General features: G+C 38.5%; 1 protein-coding gene across 10 annotated transcripts in view; it reads left to right on the forward strand.

Moving 5' to 3' along the window:
- The window catches only part of LOC109397513 (dual 3',5'-cyclic-AMP and -GMP phosphodiesterase 11), a 460696-nt gene extending 456459 nt beyond the window's left edge, over positions 1-4237 (forward strand). For all 10 annotated transcript variants that reach the window (XM_062850794.1, XM_062850784.1, XM_062850786.1 and 7 more), the window contains one exon: positions 2762-4237. In XM_062850794.1, the coding sequence (XP_062706778.1) occupies positions 2762-3289 (528 nt within the window). In that variant the 3' untranslated portion in view covers positions 3290-4237. The remainder of the gene's footprint in view (positions 1-2761) is intronic.
- The last annotated feature ends 15237 nt before the right edge of the window (positions 4238-19474 follow it).

Raw genomic sequence — 19474 nt, forward strand, 5'->3', positions numbered from 1 at the left:
CTATTAGAGCTCCTGTAGGAATTCTTGAAAGAATTTCTGTGGCAATTCCTGGAGGATTCTTGGAAATTCCTCCAAGAATCCTTCCAGGAATTGCCACGGAAATTCTTTCAGCAGAAGTCTTGGAAGGATATCTGGAAAAAATCTTGGAAAAAATCCAAGAGGAATTCTGGCGAGAATTCCAGGAGGGATTCCTGTAGGCATTTCTGGAGCAATTTTTGGAGGATTTCCTGGAGAATTTTCTTGAATAAAATCATCCAAAAAAATCCCCGAACGAATTCTTGGAACAAACCCGATATAAATTCTTAGAGTAATCCCTGGAGTAATTGTTGAAGATTTCTTAGACAAATTTATAAAGGAGCTCCAGGAGGAACTTTTAAGGAATTCCCGGAGGAGTTTTTGAAGTAAGATTTGCCGGTGGATCCTGGAGGAATTTTCAAAGGTATTCCTGGAGAAATTCCTGTAGGGGATTTTGGAGAAAGTTCTTGGCAGAAGTCTGGGAGGAGTTTCTGGAGAAATTCTTGAAGGAGTTCCTGTAGGAATTCTTGGAGGGATTCTTGGAAGAATTTTTGGCAGAAGTCTTTGAGATAGTTCTGCAGAATTTTTTGCTGGAATATCTGGAGGAGTTCTTAGAGGCATTTCTGGGAAAAAAAATCCAATAATTATTTCTGGAGGAATTACTAGAGAAATTTTTGGAGTAATTTCTGGAGGATTTTGTCGAAATTATTTATATATATATATTAACTTATTGTCGAAAATTCTGAAGAAATCCTTGGAAGTATTCTCGGAGCAATTCCAATAGGAGTTCCTGCAGGAATCCCTAGAGCAATTTCCAAGAAATTTGTGGAGGAATTTCTTTAGGAATACTTTGATGACTTTATGGAGTAATTCCTGAAGTAATTCCAGAAGAAATTCCTTAATGAATTTTCGGAAAAATTCCTGAAGTACCTTAGATTAATTTCTGAAGGAATCCTTGAGAAATTCCTGGAGAATTTTTGGAGGGTCCATGGAGAATTCCTGGAGGTGTTTGTGGAGTGATTTCTGGAGTATTTCTTAGAGGAATTCGTGTAGAAATTTATGGAGGAATTCTTGGGAGAATTCTTTAAGGGGTTTCTTTAGGATTTTTTTTGGAAAACTTTCTGATGGAATATCTTTAAGATTTCTAGGAGGAATCCATAGAGGAATTTTCTCAAGGAATTTCAGGGAGTAGTCGTGGAGGAATTTCTGAAGGAATTCCTGGGTTAGTAATTTATGGAGGAATTCTTTGAGCTAGAGGAATTCCTGGAGAAATCCCTGAACGAATTCGGGGAGGCATCCCTGGAAAAATCGCAGGAGTAATTGCTGGAGGAATTTTCGTAGAATAACCTGAAGAAATTTCTGGGAGATTTCTTGAAGGAATTCCTTATTATTATTATTTTTTCTTTATTATCGAGATTTTTGGCCCTCGGCTGGTTCATCTCGTAAGGAATTCCTTGGATAATTCCTGGAGAAATTTCATGAGGATTTCCTGGAGCATCTCTTGGCCAAAGTCTACGCTCCATACTAATTTTAATTTTTTTGTATGGACAAAAGTCTACGAGGGGGAGGGAGGGGGGGTTTGACTTGACCAAATTTTGGTCTGCGTGGTTTACGAACAGCCCCTCACCAACTAATTGGTACAATTAGTACAAGAATGATCTTGTTCTTCCGAACAACTTTGGTGAAGACGGAACTTTTCTATACTCTTAAGATTCCGAGATAGAGACGTCTAAAACTTTTGAAACCTTGCGCCACCTAGCCGAGAAATCACCAACTAGTTGGTGAATCACCAGAATGTTCTTGTCCTTCTGAACAACTTTGCCGAAGACGACATATTTATATATGCTTTCGATCCTGAGATAGAGGTGACCTAGAGGTAATCCTATCGCCACCTAGCGGAGTAGTCATCAACTTTTTGATGAATCACCAGAATGTTCTTGTCCTTCTGAACAACTTAGGCGAAGACGACACATTTCTATCTGCTTTCGATCCCGAGATAGAGAAGTCTAAAACATTACTTTATAACTAGCGCCACCTAGCGGTGGATTCACCAACCAATTGAAGAACCACCAGAATGTTCTTGTCCTTCTGAACGACTTTTTCAAAGACGACACATTTTTATCTGCTTTCGATCCCAAAATAGAGAAGCTGAAACTTTTCTTGATAATAAGCAACTGCCCCTGATAATGGACGGGCTTATGTATGTCGATCAGTGCCATCTGCGGTCATAATTCCAAATAGTAAATGACCACACGTGATAGCCCTTGGTAAGTACTCAAACTTTTCCGAAAACATGGAGAAGGTAAACTACCATCTGTTATGTGAATTTAATGGAATTGGAAATGGAAAGCTGTACTTAAACTTTGTACTGCGCCTAAATGTATTCTTTTTATAGTTCTACTAGATCGAACTGGATTCCGTTGCGCTGCTTTCACTTCCTACCCTATCATGGTAGAATGATGAGCACGGGGATGTTATGTGTGGCTCTTGTTTCTTTTCCAGTCCGATTGGGGGTATATAATGAGCTGCCGTTAGCCGATATCCAGGTTTCCGGGTCCGATGGAGCAATATGCTCTGAAGAGGGTCAGGTGCCAGCCGCTTTCGGGGGGAAGAGCAATTGACGAACAATTGCGAGTGCCGGGCTGGGATCGAACCCATGACCATCCACTTATGAAGTGAACGTGTAGTCTCTACGCTGCGGGCCCCGGCAAAGTATGTGTATTAAAGAACTTTGTTTTCCTTCCAGGCATTTGCCTCCCTTTCGGATAAGTTGACCCCCCTGGTGGATGGCGTGAAGGACAACAAAAGCCATTGGATAGGTTTGGCACAAAGCTCCAAAGAAAAATTCGCCAACAACAACAACAGCATTACCAGTCACAACAAGAACAACAACAACATAACCATCGCCACCACCAATGACACCGGCGAAGATAAACCCAATGATCTCAACCAACGGTCAACGCTTGGCTCGCCCGTTAGCAATGTCCAGCAATGCAGTAGTGCCAACAACCACGCGGTTGAAACTGACTCTGACAACCACAGTACCGGTAGCCATGAAACCAACTGCTCCAGCAGCATTGCGGAAAAGATCGTCGGCCGGCTGGGGGCGGACCTGACTTCGACTACGACCGCCTTCACCGAGGTGCCATCCTATCTGATCGCCAAGAAGGAAAACGGTTGGCTACACTCTGGAAGCGACAAGATACGACTACTGCGGATATCCTCCGTGGAGGGGAAGTCCGGCAGCAGTGAGCAACCAATAATGGACCAATGAATCAAGGCCGGGTTATACCGAGCAGCACACGTAGACATTTTACGACCACACAAAACAAGTATTCTACCACAAAAGTGAAAACACAGACACACTTACAAGCACATACGAATTTAATCTTATAGACCGATTCTTCCGATAAGTAATTTCCACTACTACCTGCATGGTCTGACTCGTGAGGAAAGTTTTCAGTTTTACTTACGTAGTGATTCGATTAATTGTGTTAACTACAGTATAGGATTTTTTTAATGCCATAATGCTCTCTCGTTCTGTGAATTATTTTACATACTAGACCTATTGGAAGCTGAAGTCCAGTCAGGTCGGGATGATTCTTCCTGCATCCCGGATCCAAAAGGGTTTCGAATGAATGATTTTCTGGAATTCTTCGAAGATTTCATGCAAATATTGTTTATTTGTCAGTTCCGTACATAAAAGTCAGATTAGCAAACAAGGGAGCAATCATCCGCGAGATCCAAACTAATATCTGCGACCCAGATGGACCCATTCGACAATTAAGTTACACCGAAATGGAGAAAAAAGAAATATCAAAACAAGCAGCACTAGTCAGCAGTTTAATAATCTAGTTTCTTAAGTTGATTCGTACTATTTAAGAAAAAAAAACAAACTCTTTGATGTAGGTTAGTGTTATACGAGAGAGACAGAGAAGTTCCCGATGCGATTGCGTGTGGTGTGGTTGAATGTGTCCGACTGAAATGAGTGGCGAAAGAAGCGAAACCGAATACAATAAAAGCGCAAGCGATCCAGAGTCGCGATTCAACAACCAATGTTATATAAATGGTGTATAATATATATGAAGCTGTTGATCGACGTTTCTTGGGATAGTTTAAATTGTGACTCTTTTCTTGTAGAGTGGATAAGATTTGTGTAGCAACATGAACACAAGAGATGATCAGTCCTAAATTAAATATTTCCTATATTTGAAAAAAAAAATCCATGGAGTTGTTTCCATATAGAACGATAAAAGAACATCCCACCGAAGTGTTTTTGAGAGGAGTAACAAGTTTCTTCGAATAGTTTCAATAACGAAGTTTTTTTTAGATACAAATGTTATTCAACTGACGTAAAATCAAGGGGGAAGACAGCTTTTACTCTCGGAGCTGATCGGGAGCAAATTTTGAGCAGCTCTGAGCAACTCGCTTTGCTCAGCACAATGTTAGCTTACATGGCAACCATTGGGTTTATTAGTTTACGCAGTGAAAAATGTGCGTACCGCCTGCAGTCCTGCTCCATCAATGTTTCGTGTTTTTCCTTGTTGGGTGAAAGACCCAACCTGGAGGGACTATGTGGCACATCTGCGTGTTCGGACGTTATGCTACGGAAAATGCGCCATAAAGTCCTGGTGTATTATGGCCTCGGACGTTATGATACTGCGCCATTCAATTGATCGGAGTAAATTGATTTGAGAAATTGTAAAAAATGTGCGAAAGCTGCTGCTACTGTTGGAACTAAAAAGTCCAGCTGCCACATAAGTAAACTTCACCAAGAATGTCATGTCATAGTAGGGCTCGCATTTCTTACACGCAAGTCCGATCAATTAACAATTTAAGGTTCAGAATTCATATTTGTGCTCCAATCCCGAGACCTCTAATCCATGCGAAATTGACAAGTCCAGTGTTTGGCAAATGTCTGACTACTTGGACCAGAGGAAAATGTTTGAGCAAATGGGAGCAACTCTCTCTCTCTCTCTCTCTCTCTCTCTCTCTCTCTCTCTCTCTCTTCTTGGCGTAACGTCCTCATTGGGACAAAGCCTGCTTCTCAGCTTAGTGTTCTATGAGCACTTCCACAGTTTTTAACTGAGAGCTTCCTCTGCCAATGACCATTTTGCATGTGTATATCGTGTGGCAGGCACGAAGATACTCTATGCCCAAGGAAGTCAAGGAAATTTCCTTTACGAAAAGATCCTGGACCGACCGGGAATCGAACCCGTCACCCTCAGCATGGTCATGCTGAATACCCGTGCGTTTACCGCCTCGGCTATATGGGCCCTCACAGTTGCTCGATCAACAAAAGCTTGCTCTGAGCAAAGCTGTCCACCCCCTTGTTCAAGACACAGTGTGTGTTTAAATGACAAATTGAGAGATAAATTTGTGAAAAAATACCACTTGTTTTTATGGAACTCGTACCTACGACCCCGTGTCGCTAGTCCGGTGCTTTAACCAACTATGACACAGAACAAAAGAAATTTCTTTCCAGAATTGTTACAGAAGTTCGTTCAAGTATTCTTTGATGCATTACTTCAAACATTTCTTTTTTTAATCTTTTTCTTCGTCTTCCTTACGGCTCGACGTCCACATTGGAACTTGGCCTGTCTCGCTTCATTTAGTGTTCTTTGAGCACTTCCACAGTTATTAATTGAATGGCTTTCTTTGCCTGCCAATATACAAATTCATATATTGTGAGGCAAATACAATGATACACTATGTCCAGAGAGTCGGGAAAATTTTCGGGATTCGAACCCGCCGTCTCAGGATTGGCGATCTATAACCTTAACCACTAGGCTAACTGGAGACCCCATTTTTTAATATTATCAGAATTTACTTCTGGAGTTTATATTTGTATTTTTTTTTCCAGAAACTTTTCGAGAAATTTTTCAAGTAACACCTCTTCATTTTCCAATGGTTTTTCTGAAAATTCCTAAAACGATTTCAGAAATTCCAAAATATGTCCAGGAACTCTTTCAGAGATTATATTTGGGGTTTCTCCAAAGTTTCCTCCAGATATTATTCCGCATATATTCTGCAACTTATTTATGTAATTCCTCCAACAGATTTGTATAGATTATTTCAGATGTTCGTTGTGAGTTTCCTTCAAAAGCTTCTTCTGGGATCACACTTCTCCAGGAATTGCTTCTGAGAATCCCGGAAAAAGTACTCCTGAAGACATTCTGAATGGAACTCTTTTCTCTTAATGAACCACTACAGAAATCTCAAAATAAATTCCTGAAGGAATTACAAAAATAATTCTTGGAGGATACCTGGTACTCATGAATGTCATGCCAGATGGAACCTCTTCAGAAATCTCAGAAAAAAACTCCTAGAAGAATCACAGATAGAATTTCTGAAGGAATCCTGGATAGACCCAAGGAAAATATCAACTAAATCGCCCATATAACATCGCGTTTGAGTTATCCAGAGTAACTTCGGAATTTCTCGGGAATCTCAGAAGAAACTCCTTGAAGACTCTCCAGAAGACTCTTGAAAAAATCCTAAAAGGGAAGAGTGAATTCTTGATGGCATTTCAGGAGAAATACCGGATGAATTCGCAATTGAAATTCTCAGAAGGAGGAATCTTTGAAAGAACTCTTGGATAAATCCCAGAAGAAACTCCTGGTCAATTTTGGAAAACCTTGGAGGAATCTCAGCGAGAACTCCAGAATGTATCCGTAAAGGAACTCCTGGGGGAATCCTCGATGGAGCTTCTAGAGGAATTAAAGAAAAACTCCAAGAAACTCCTAGCGATATCTTAGAAAGAATTCTTTGAAAATTCACAGAGGAAACTTTTGATGAATTCCCAGAAGGAACTGCTTGAGAAATTCTCAAAAAAAAAAAAATCTAATGGAACTTCTTGGGGATTCCCAGAATTAATTCTTGGGGGAACACCAGAACAAAGTGCTGGAATATTTTCAGTAGGAACTCCTAGGGATACCTCGTTGGAACCTCTGAAGGAATCTTAGAAAGAACTCTGAGGTCAACCTCTGAATGCACTACTAGAGGAATTACAGAAAGAGCTTCTGAATTTGTCTCAGAATCAACTCTAGGAGGAATCTGAGAAGAAACTTTCGTAGGGGGAACTTCTGAAGGAATCCATGGAGGATTATCACTCTACCGCAGTTGAATTCGCTGGAATTTTTAACTAACTGAAGATCACCCAGTAACTCATGGATACATATATAAAAAAGTAAATAAATAAAATAAACGGCTATTTTCAAGTGATGGAGACGCATGGTCATTCCATACGTAAATGTGCACTAAACTTGAAAATTTCAAAAAAAAATGTAGCTCAAAAACGGCTGAAGAACGTTTCTAATTATTTGATACGTTATGTAATAGTTATTTATGTAACGAGTTGCAAAAAGTTGATTTTTTCAGTACGAGTCGTACATTTATCCAACGAGGCCTGCCGAGTTGGATAAATACGAAGAGTGCTGAAAAAATCGAACAAAAAAAATTTGTATGGAATAGCTGAAATTATACATTTTAATACAAGTTATGGTCAACTGATTTCGAGAGCAGTCATAGATGTCTTCTCAGGTTCAGCGATAGTAGTTTCTGAGCTTTTTTTGTGAAATCCTCGAATATACATTACATATTCGTTGTAGAACGTTGGGTGTTGTGGATATTCATAACGATTTTTTTTGTAATTACATTTATCGTGAACCTAAACGGTGCAAGATCTGAAAACCCCTGGTCTATAATATTCCCAAGGATTTTTCTGAAGTTCCTCCCGGGGATGCCTAGAGTTTTTGCAGACCACTTTTCAGGGATCCTTTCAGAATCCTTTCCGTTAAGGCTTTAGAAATTGCCCCAAAGATTTTTTCAGCAGTTCCTGCAGAATCAGTGGCGTAGCCAGAAATTGTCTCTGGGAGGGGTTTTCAATGGTCAATGATATCTTTGTTGATTTGACACTTACTTTTTGTAAACAGTAATGAGTAATTGCATTCGTAGTTTGAAAAAAGCGGCGCAGCCGAAAAATTTTTTCGTCGCAAAGCGCTTTATACTGAAAATTTGTTCCAAAAATTTTGACTCTGGGGGGGTTTTAACCCTAAAACCCCCCCCGTGGCTACGTCAGTGTTCAGAATACATTCCTTTACATTTTTCAAAAATCTGTTCTTTCGAAGATGCATTACATAGATCCGACGTCTGTGAAAAAAGTTATACCCTAGGTAAAGTTCTTCAGGTGTTCTCCCAGGCATTCATCAAGGAATTCCTCCAGAGATGACTTTGGCAATTGCTGCAGGAATTTTTGTCCAGGAATCCCCCAGAAAAAAATAAAATTCTGCAAAGATTTTCCAGAGGTCACCTAGTTTTTAAGATATATTCTCGGACATTTTTGACGAGCTTACTGAGAAATTCTTTCAGGGAGTTTTTCAAAAACGATTCCAGTAAATTAAGAAAATAAATCTTTTGAATAAAAATCCTGGAATTTATAAAGTTATCACATTTCTGACGGAACTACAGGAGCATATTAAAAAAAATCCCCGTACGAATTTCTGCAGCAATTCCTGATGGAAATTCCCATGAAATACAAAAAAAAACCTTGTAGAACTTCCGAAGGAATCTCGGTTGAAATTTCAACGAAATGTTCAGAATATATTTATGAAAAACTCTATGGAGTAACACTCTTTTGCCATTAACTCAGTTCAGAAGGAGTACTTTTACGTTGTAGTATCATCTAAAAGTTTGCCGAACAAAGTAGGGGTCGTACTCGTACAGGAGCAAATGGGGTTTTGTCCTATGTTTCTCCAAAGCGATTTGAGTATTTCAAACATGTTTTGAACTCTTGTAGTTTTCTATTGGGTATTTTCATCGCTTGAAATTACTCCATAGTTTTATCCCGAAAGGGTGCGTGCGTTGTATAGAGAAGGAATGAGTTCCAGATTTATCTGGTTAACTCGTTCTTTCCGAAATGATTGAAACGCATTGTCGATTATCACATCTGTGATGTTCGTCTGACTAACATGCCTGTTCATGTGAACTCACATGCCCCCCAATGTGGGATGTCAATAGTGACTCTTATTACACAAAGTTGTATACGTTTTCAAGGAAACCCTCGCTCAAACGTAGTTTTTGCGTGGGTGATTTCTTGAATATTGAGGATGCTTTCGATGACGTGCCTTTCAATGTCGTATTGCAAGTCGCATGACGTCACAAGCTTCCTCCAATGAGCTATAGGCTCACTTTACGCTGTGGTATGGGCTATGAGCTCTCGTGGCACTTATGCGTTCATTCGCTCTTCTAGGGCACCCCTTCCTATTTCATCACCTTCCCCTTTCCTAATGCCATTCCATCCCTTGTCCCATTCTCCCTCAGGTGGATGATGAAATGGGCTTAAATGTATGGCGATGGCACAAATGTCCCAAATGGAGGATAACGTGCGTCTGGAGCCGGCCTTCTGATACCTTATACAGGTACTCTTCGATATAACGTATAAAAAAAGTTCTCTATGTACGTTATATCGAAGTGTACGTTATATCGAAGCAGAGAAAAATGTAATATTTTTTATACTTGTGATGATGTATTCGACGTGAAATTAACCCTTAATAGTGATTTCGGTGAAATTCACAAATCCAATAATGAAAAACATGATTTTTCATGAAAAACTCATTTCGTTTTTAGTGCTTCGATATAACGTACACATTTTTTTCACCATTGCGCTAATTTTGGGTAACAAGGCTAATGCTACAACACGAGGCAGATTTATCCCCGATAAATTCCTTAAAGAACACGTGGAGAAATTCTTTGAGTTGCCATTAGAGGGAAATCCAGATAAATTTATAGAAAAATACATGGAGCAATAGCGGGAAGATTGAGATCCTAGGACTGAGCGACGTCCGTTGGCCGAACTTTGGAGAACACAGATTGGCGTCGGGTCAAATTCTACTATACTCTGGCCTACGAGGTGAACACGCTCCTCGCCACCGTGGAGTTGGTTTTCTGCTCAGCGCTCACGCACACGCAGCGCTCATGAAGTGGGAACCTATTAATGAGACGATAATTGTGGCCAGATTCAGAGCATGGGTTCAAAACTTTACTATGGACCAGCGGTTGGCAACACCCTCTCATAATCGAATGGAACTTGGTGGGCATGAAGACTAGGTTCTTATAAGCAACTTTGTATTCTTAGAGTTGCCACTAAAAGAAAAGCCAGATACAGTATCGGACAATAAAAATGCACCAAAGCCGTTTTCCTATACAAACTAATCAACTTTGGATTGTCATACCTCAGTTACGGCTCAGCCGATTGTTTTCATTTTTCGGTGACGAACTACAAAACATTCCAATTTTCAAAAACTATTGAAAAAGTTCAGTGATAACTATTGATACAAAAGTTACAGATAGGTTAAATTTTGACAATAAAAATGCACCAAGACAAAAAATCGTGTAGCCAAAAATGCTGAAGTCAAAGCACTATGATGTCTTCGGCAAATATGTTTCTTGTGTGATGACCAATACATTTGCTGAAGACACCATAGCTATCTGACTTCAGCATTTTAGGCTGCACAATTTTTTGTCTTGGTGCATTTTTATTCTCAAAATTCAACCTATCTCTAACTTTTGCATCGATAGTTATCACTGAACTTTTTCAATAGTTTTTGAAAGTTGAAATGTTTTGTAGTTCGTCACAGAAAAATGAAAACAATCGGTTGAGACATAACTGAGATATTGCAATCCAAAGTTGACTAATTTGTATGGGAAAACGGTTTTGAAGTATTTTTATTGTCCGATACTGTACATTTCTAGAAAAATACATGGAACAATATCTGGAAGTAATCCTACGTGAATCTCTGAAAATAATAACGCGAGAATCTCTAAAGATTTCAATATAATCCCTAGAGCAATTCCTGAACAAATCTCTGGTGGATTTGTTGAAAACAAAACGCTGTCTGAATTTATGAAAGAATCTCTGAAAGGATTTTTGAAGAATCCAATGGAATAATTTATGGAAGAATCTTGAGAAGAATTTCCAAAGTAATTCCTGGCAAAATGTCAGAGGAACCCATAGAAATTTGTCTAAAAGATTTCTTAGAGAATTTTTGGAAAAATTATTGAAAAAAGGACTAAATGAAGCCTCAGAGGAATTTTTGAAGTATCCCTGGAAAAATTTTTGAACTAACTGTTAAAGAAGTTTCTAAAGGATACCTGGATAGGTTTTAAACCATATTCCTGGGATAATTTCTGAAGAAATCCAAGGAGCAATTTAGGAAAGAAACCATAGAAGGTTTCTCAAAGAAACACTTGAAAAAAAATATGGAAGAATATCATACAGGATTTCTGAAAAAAAAAACCTGCTGGAAAATTTTCAAAGGAATCTCTGGATGAATTTCTGAAGGAGATTCTGAATAGTTTTCTAAAGAAATCGTTGGAAACATTAATGGACGAATTCTGAACTTTCGATTTTCTGAACGAATCCGTGGATGATTTTCCGAAAAAAAATCTCGTGCGGATTTTTTAGGATCTATGGAGGAATTACTGAAAAAACATAGGAGCTTTTCTACAGAAATTCTTGGAGAAATTTCTAAAGGATCGTCTAAATGAAAGTCTGGAACTTTCAGAAGGAATACGTGGAAGACTCTCTGAAAGGATTTTTTTAAGGATTTTCTTAAGGCATCCATGTAATAATTTCGGAACGATTCCAAGGGAGGATTTGCAAAGAAGTTCTTATATTAATTTCAGGAGGAATCTCTGGATATTCTAAACTTCTAAAGGATACTATACATTTTCTAAGGAAATCTCTAGAAGATTTCCCGAAAATATTTTCAGAGAAATGTTAACGAGATTTTTAGCCATAGGCTAGTTCATTTTGGGTATCCGAAGTTGCCTGGAAGACTTTTTGAAAAAAAAAAACACTGGACGAAAAAATAGCTGGTGGCCTTTTTTTTACTGGAAACCATGATGGAATTTCTGGAGAGTTCTGGCGGAATATAAGAAAGAATCATTAAACATTCTTCTTGAAAATTTTGGAGGTTGCATTTTTGACGAACAAAAATATTTGTATTAACTCCTGTAAGTTATCCCTGAGAAAAAAAACGTGGAAAATTATCAGAAGAATATCTAGTGAAATATCGGAGTAAATTCGTGGAAAAAAATTCCGTGTGAATCCTTCCTAATGATTTTAAGAGTCCATAAGTAAGTGTATTTCTAGGGAAATTTGTGGAATCATCTTCAAATAAAGTCTTCCGGGACGATTTTTTAAAAGAACCCCCGAAATGTTTCTTTTATTTAGATGGATTAATGAATATCTAGAAGAAAAAAACGTGGTTGGCCTTGTTATGTTAAGGAAAAGAAATCTATGTCTAAGTCATGAATAGGCTCGGGAACAAGTCAACGAAAATAAATATTTTTTAATCTGTTGCATTTGTACAGGGCTCCAACGTGTTCGTGTGAAAAAAAAATGTGAAAATCGACCGAAAAAAAACAGAACTTCATGTCAAAAACACAGTATGCAGGTAGTACGACGTTGGCTAGGACAGCTAGTTTACAAGAAGTATGGAGGCCCAACAAATGCAATACTCACATTACATAACTTGGTGTAACCTCGATAACACTACTGTACTGGCAATCAACAGTACATATTTGATGACCGACCATGCGTCTCCATTAGACCACTCGTTGAAAAGTTTTCTTCATCTCAGTTGCCATTCCTCGAAGCTTTAGCTCAAACCCAAGCAAAAGCTTCGTTTCCGTTCAGCTACGGCGTCACAAGGGCAACGCGCATGGCCACCCCAAAATACCATTATCCTCAGGTACCTTATATCTACCTAATAACTTGTTGATTGAGTCGTCATAGCATTGCAGCCACCGCCTGCATCACATGTGACTCGTCTCAATCAATGGAACCTTGCTACCGCCAGGGGGATCGGAACCAGGAGATGGTGCAGCAATTTGAAAACAGAACTGCGATGTGTTTGCTGAGAAACAAACAGCAGGACGATGCTCTTGCGCTCTCTCGTTCAGTGCTGGTGTTTTCTCTTGGAACCAGATTCAAGCACAGACATCTGACTGGAGATGATGTTTGGCTGAGAGGGCTAGTCTTGACGCCTACGCAATATTTTCGGTTCAATGCTGTTTGTGATTCACGTGTTCTCTTTAGTTCATTAACATCTGTAGGTGAGACCGACATGGCACAAGGATCAAAAGCAGTGGGTTGAGGCAAGTTGATGTAGTTCTAAAACAAACTAAATTTAAGCTATAAGAAGAGTAAGTACACTTACATTTTTTGAATTATTGATCGTACCTATAGATATTTTTTTGGAAATGTTATACATATAGGCATTTCGAATTCTTCACACTTGAAAATTCTGAAATTTGCACGAGACAGAAACATCAAAGAACGTAAACATTTTCAAGACTGAATCACAAATTGGACTCAATTTTACGCGAGTCATGTAAGTACTGGTTGGTTGCGTTAGATGTCAACAAATCCACTTCACCAGAAACGTATAATCAGTATCACATTCATCTGCCACCTTCTAACTCGGTGAAATAGCCGAAAGGTAAGAAATGTGGCTCACAATCAGCAGATCCTGAGTTCGAATCCAGGCATGTCAATATTTTACTTTTATAAGTTTTACTATCAGATCGGTTTTAGCGATAGCTAGACGCTAAGAAAATATAAGTCCTGGAAGACGTAAATTTACATGTTTTAACATCTAAAATTGTGTTTTTGAAGTCGCTCGTATATGTCAGGTTCAGGACACCTAAAATTACATGATTTTTTCTAGGTGTGTTTGAAACAAACAAAATTGTAAGGCGAGACACATATAAAATATCCAATACATCCTTAAAACGATGGTGAAAGAAAAACAAATAACGTCAAAGTTGTTATACTTCCCGGCTTCACATTTTCCCTTGTTGACAAAACCTTTTTTTCATAGAATGAAGAAATCTACTGATCAGATACCCAAGAGATGGTTCCTCCGGTTATGTGGGCATCGACTCACTAAAAACTCTTTCTCTCTCTTCCTTAAATACCTTCGCGGTACGCTCGTTAGGGATGACTCCGAGAAGGTACATGAATTTTGAATACTCTCTATTGATAAGCGTTCCATCAAGTACTGCCTTAAGTTGTCCTTTCTCCCCTGAAAGTCTGGATTCTGGCTAGTACTGTAGTACTGTGACCCGTTGAACTCAAGCTCCCGGATGGGAAGGGAGGTAACTCAACTAGCTGTTGGTCGGCCCGCCATTTTCTCTGTAGTTCAAGAACGATTCGGGAGACCGTGGAATCCCGCTTATCCACCCCTGTACACATCGTTACAACAATGTTGTCCGAAGTGATACCTCTATCGCATATCTCCTGCATACTCGACCTTTTCTCTATCAAGCGTGGGCATTAAAAAATCACATGCTCTGCGGTCTCATCGTAGTCTGCGCATTCCGGACACGCGGGACAGCCTGGATGTCCAAATCTGTACAGATACCACCTAAAGCAAGGTATTTAAAAGGAAGGTAATCCAATATGCCAAACTGCTCAGTCCGCCATATTGGAATAGTATAAAGACAGCTGGCTAGTTTGTTTTGGTAAAATAAACAAGCATGCCATGAAATTTCAAACTACATAGATATCGTTAGAAAGAAATCGATGACCGGGGTACGGCTGGGGCCCGGCACGGTTCCTTCAGTTAAAAAACTGCACGGACAGATTCTTTAGCATTAGATTCCGAGAATATTAAGATTGATTTGTAATGTCTAACTCCAACAGTAACTATTTTTTTTTTTATTTTTCTATTTATTTGCTCAGATTTCTGACGTTGGAACTTCAGTTTATAAGCTACTTCCGGCATTTTTATTAGTTAAAAGTAGGGGGCGACGCTACATGATGGTGCAAGGAGGTACAACTGGTGATACATTTATGTTCCAATTCCTTTAGCCGTATACGAAATCCTTCGTCATAGCGGCTGCTGGGAAAAATCGAGCAGATCCTTTGATTCTTCGGCGAATCCAGCCGTCACCGCGTCCGCAAAAGGAAACCAAGATCCGGTATTTTCCGACCATGACTATCCTGCAGGCATCATCCCAGGGACGTAATTCTAACACAAATTCTTAAACTAATAACAGGGTCACGCAGGACCGTCTTCGACCGAGGGTTACTTCTCACTGATTTAAAATTCTCATCTAACCAGCCAAATCACCTATAAACAGTCCATGGTGAATATAAACTACTACCTGAAAACCCGAAACCAAAATTCTCCCGCTCCGTATCATCGCACATGATCATTCTTCGACTGTCTTCTATCTGCATCGATGACGTCACCACAGGCATGATCGAAAGCGAAAGTGATCTGCGTTGGATCTAGCTGTAGCCGGTGATACAGAAATCGACAGAACAAAGACCAGGCTGCTTGAACGTTCGCTACCGTATTTTTGCAGATCAGAGTTGTTAGGGTGGTCCTCACAGACAGGGGCTCGTGGCATCTAAACCTGAATAAGGAAATCAAGGAAATCGATAAGAATCTGAACTGGACACAGGTCAAGGCCAAAGCGGGTAGCCGCCCAGGAAAGAGGTCTTTTACGTTGACCCTATGTACTCCCATGGGGTCCTCAGGATGTATGAGTGAATGAAAATCCTTTGAGAAGATGATGCCGCCTCCACGAATCGATGTTAAACACGTGGTAATTTGTGATTTCTATGAAACAAAGCTACAACTTTACGAATTTCGGAGTTTAAATGCAACTCAATTGACAAGATGGAAGTTTCGTGTGCTTCTAGTGCAACTCATTTAGACCAAAACATAGAAAGCCACAATCTGTATGATGTTGCAGGTGCTGCTTGGGGAAGGAATTCCTGTACGAATTCCTGATGGAATGCTTGGAAAAACTTCTGAAGAACCTACACTCCCGATCAAAAGTGTGGGGTCACCCCCTCAAAACATGTCATTTTTTAAGCCCATACCTCCGCCAATTTGCGTCCGATTTCAAAACCCTAGCTTTCATTTAAAAGATAAAAAAAAACTTTGAACATGATTTAAAAGAAACTTTTTCAAAAAATTTTGTATGTAAACCAGAGATGCCAGATTATTTTTTAAAAAATCTGTATCAATACAGATTTTTCTGTATCGCCGTATTTGAGGGCACAGCAGACACCAAAAATCCTAGAATTCGATATAAACTAATAAAATTATGCTGTTTTTGGACGGTTTTTAATTTTTACCGGTGTTTATTTCACTAAGACGTTTGAAAAAATGCATAAATTTTCATAAATTCTTCTACCGTCAAGTCGCCATTCACCGTGGGGGCTCCATTCACCGTGTGCCTTCGAATATTTTTTCTTTATTTCCATATTATGATTTAATGATATGACAATTTCCCTTCAATTTCACCAATACAACACTAATGTATTGTTACCATGTCAAAACGCTCATTAAAAACATTTAAAAGTATCATTTTGACACTCAAGTGTGTTTACATGAAGCGGGTTTCTGCACGTTCACTGCATTCATGGTGAAAAAACGAAAACTGCGCTAAGGTGATTTAAGCGATAAACTAAATGTAATAACGTTTTTATTCCACCAAGAAGCAATTAAATTCACATATCAGGTATGTATTTTGCATTACCGAAGTAAGTTTAACAAGAAAGTACGATTACCCGTACTTTTTAATTGAAACCAAAAAGGCACGGTAAATGGGTACCCTAAAAATCAATGGTCTCCATTCACCGTGCCCCATATTGTCCCATATATCTAGAAAAAATCGAAAATTTTAAAACTCGTTTTTCTAATAAAATCTTACAAGTTATTACTTGAAATGAATTTAAACGAAGAAAATGCCCTTGGCTGGCTTGTTTTGATCATTTTTAAACAAAGTAGAATAAAATTTCTCATACACGGTGAATGGGTCCCTACTACCACGGTGAATGGTGACCTACCACGGAATTAGGCGACCCTACTACCCTTTACTAATTGTACTATATCACCAAATTTTGTGAAAAATTTTCTACTTCTGTGGATACTGCTTTAATTTTAACCTATTAATGAAGGCAATTAAAAGCGGCACCAACAATGTTTATAAGACTGGTGTCAAATGACGGCCCTTATTTGCCCCGAATCCTCTTAAATCCACGGTGAATGGTGCCTTGACGGTATGTTTAAGCTAAAATTTATAAAAATTTCGTTAAATTTCCGAACGATTTATGTTTTCAGGAGAACTCTGTGTCACATTTGGAAAATCTGTATTTTTCTGCATTCTGTATCTTGTCTGTATAGACGGTCAAAAATCTGTATAATACAGAAAAATCTGTACATCTGGTATCTCCGATGTAAACTTAACCCAAAGTTGCCAAATTTTCTAAAAAAATGAATGTAAACTTACGACAGTGTCGCTGGAAATTGGGTCGACCAAATTTTAAGATGAGAGCGGTAATATAACCTATTTTCTATTAGCTTTCAACTACTTTTTACAGAACTTAGCTAAAAAATCCAGAAAAAAAGTTGTTGAGTAGATTAACCCTTGAAGCCATCGACCAAAAGTTTGGGGTCACCCCTCAAAGAGGTGTATCGGCCTAAAGTTTGGGGTCACTATCATAAAATATGGAAAATTGGTTTGTAGATATCTTTGTCCAATTTTAATTCTTCTTGGCTTTGCATAGATATTGAACCACACATATTTGTTAAAATTTACATACTAAAACTTAACGTAAAGTTGCCTCATTTTCTGACATGTGGTGAAATTTGTTAACTTTACATAACATTTTTATATGCAAAAATCGTTAAATACGTTAAGTTAAAGACATCAAACGTAAATTTAGTTAATTATCTTTGAAATGAGCCAAAAAGAATTGAAATTGAACTATAGATGACGAAGATATCACCAAATCACTTTTCAATGTTTTACGATAGTGACCCCAAACTTTTGACTGACACATCATATTGAGGGGTGACCCCAAACTTTTCGTCGATGACATGAAGAGTTAATTTACCTAATAACTTTTTTCCTAGATTTTTTAGCCAAGTTCGGTAAAAAGCAGTTGAAAGCTAATAGAAAATAGGTTATATTACCGCTCTCATCTTAAAAATTGGTCTACCCAATTTCTAGCGACATTGCCGTAAGTTTATATTCATTTTTTTTAATTTAGCAACTTTGGGTTAAGTTTACATACAATTTTTTTTTAAAAAGTTTCTTTTCAATTAGTTCAAAGTTTTTTTGACTTATTATCTTTTGAATGAAACCTAGGGTTGTGAAATCGGACGCAAATTGGCGTTGATATGGGCCTGAAAAAATGACATGTTTTTGAGGGGGTGACCCCAAACTTTTGATCGGGAGTGTATGTAGGAATTTTCAAAAGCAGCCTAGGAAAAAAATCTTAGAGAATCAATGGAAGGTTTTCTGAAGGTATCACTTGAGAAATGTCCGAATGAATCCATGGAATATTTCCTGGAAGAATCCTGCTGAAATTTCGACGAAAATCCATATAGGGTATATGTACCATTCCTTGGCCTAATTTGCAAGCCGCCGTGACAGTTTTGACCATAACTCATGAATTAATAGCACTATAAACAATATGTTGACCATATTACACACTCTAGGCAATGCATGTTTCACCAATTGGAAGTAAACTAACGTAAATATTCAAGAATTTACTTAATTAAGTTGAAAAGATTCGATGCGATGGTATGCAACGTTGGTCTATGGTACAGAAATTGGCCTATTAGTGGATACAACGTTGGCCTATTGCTTTCCATGCACTATAATCACTAAATAACTCATTTTTTGAATATTTCTGCTGAAGTATCATCTCTGTTTGTTCACCAATCTTGCTTTTAAATTACATTTTAGGAGCCAAATTTTCAAAAAACTATAAATAAAGCACTTAAACTAAAGTTCTTTCTTAATTTAGTAACGAAAACAACGCAACCCTATTATTGTGTTATATTTTTACAGTCACCGCACACAAAATCTTTCTTCTTGTTCGTTCTTTCTGGTTCTTACGCAAGAAATGTTGTTGACGTCTCTTTATCGGTGTTTTTGACATCACTTTACGGATGGGCCAAGATTTGGGTACATAGTGAAAAAAATGTCCTCAATAATCGGCCCAATCAATTTGTAAAATAGCTATTATTCGTTGAAAACAAATACACAAGTTCAAAATAGCATCTTTAACCGTTGCATCAAATGTTCAGTTATTGAAAAGTCATTTCGAAATGTTCCAGAATCATGCCATTTATGATCATGTGTATAGACTACCCACTAAGCCGAAGAATCATGACGTCTACAAAAGTTAAACAAAGTGACATTTTCATACTGTTGGGTAGTTGGCCTTGGACCTCCTTCGATATCCGCAGAGCCGGTGGATTAGCCAACCACCAACAGAAATAGGGTGTTTGAGGGGCTGTACTGGGGAGTTCCAAATAGTTCCATTTCCGGAGCCCTGAGCCCTCCTTGGGTTTAGAAGCCACTTCCGTCTTCTTCCGGTGTTAGAAACACTTTTTACTCGCGGTTTTTGGTTTAATAAAAC

This window comes from Aedes albopictus, chromosome 2 (genome assembly GCF_035046485.1).
Source record: "Aedes albopictus strain Foshan chromosome 2, AalbF5, whole genome shotgun sequence".
Classification (NCBI taxonomy): domain Eukaryota; kingdom Metazoa; phylum Arthropoda; class Insecta; order Diptera; family Culicidae; genus Aedes; species Aedes albopictus.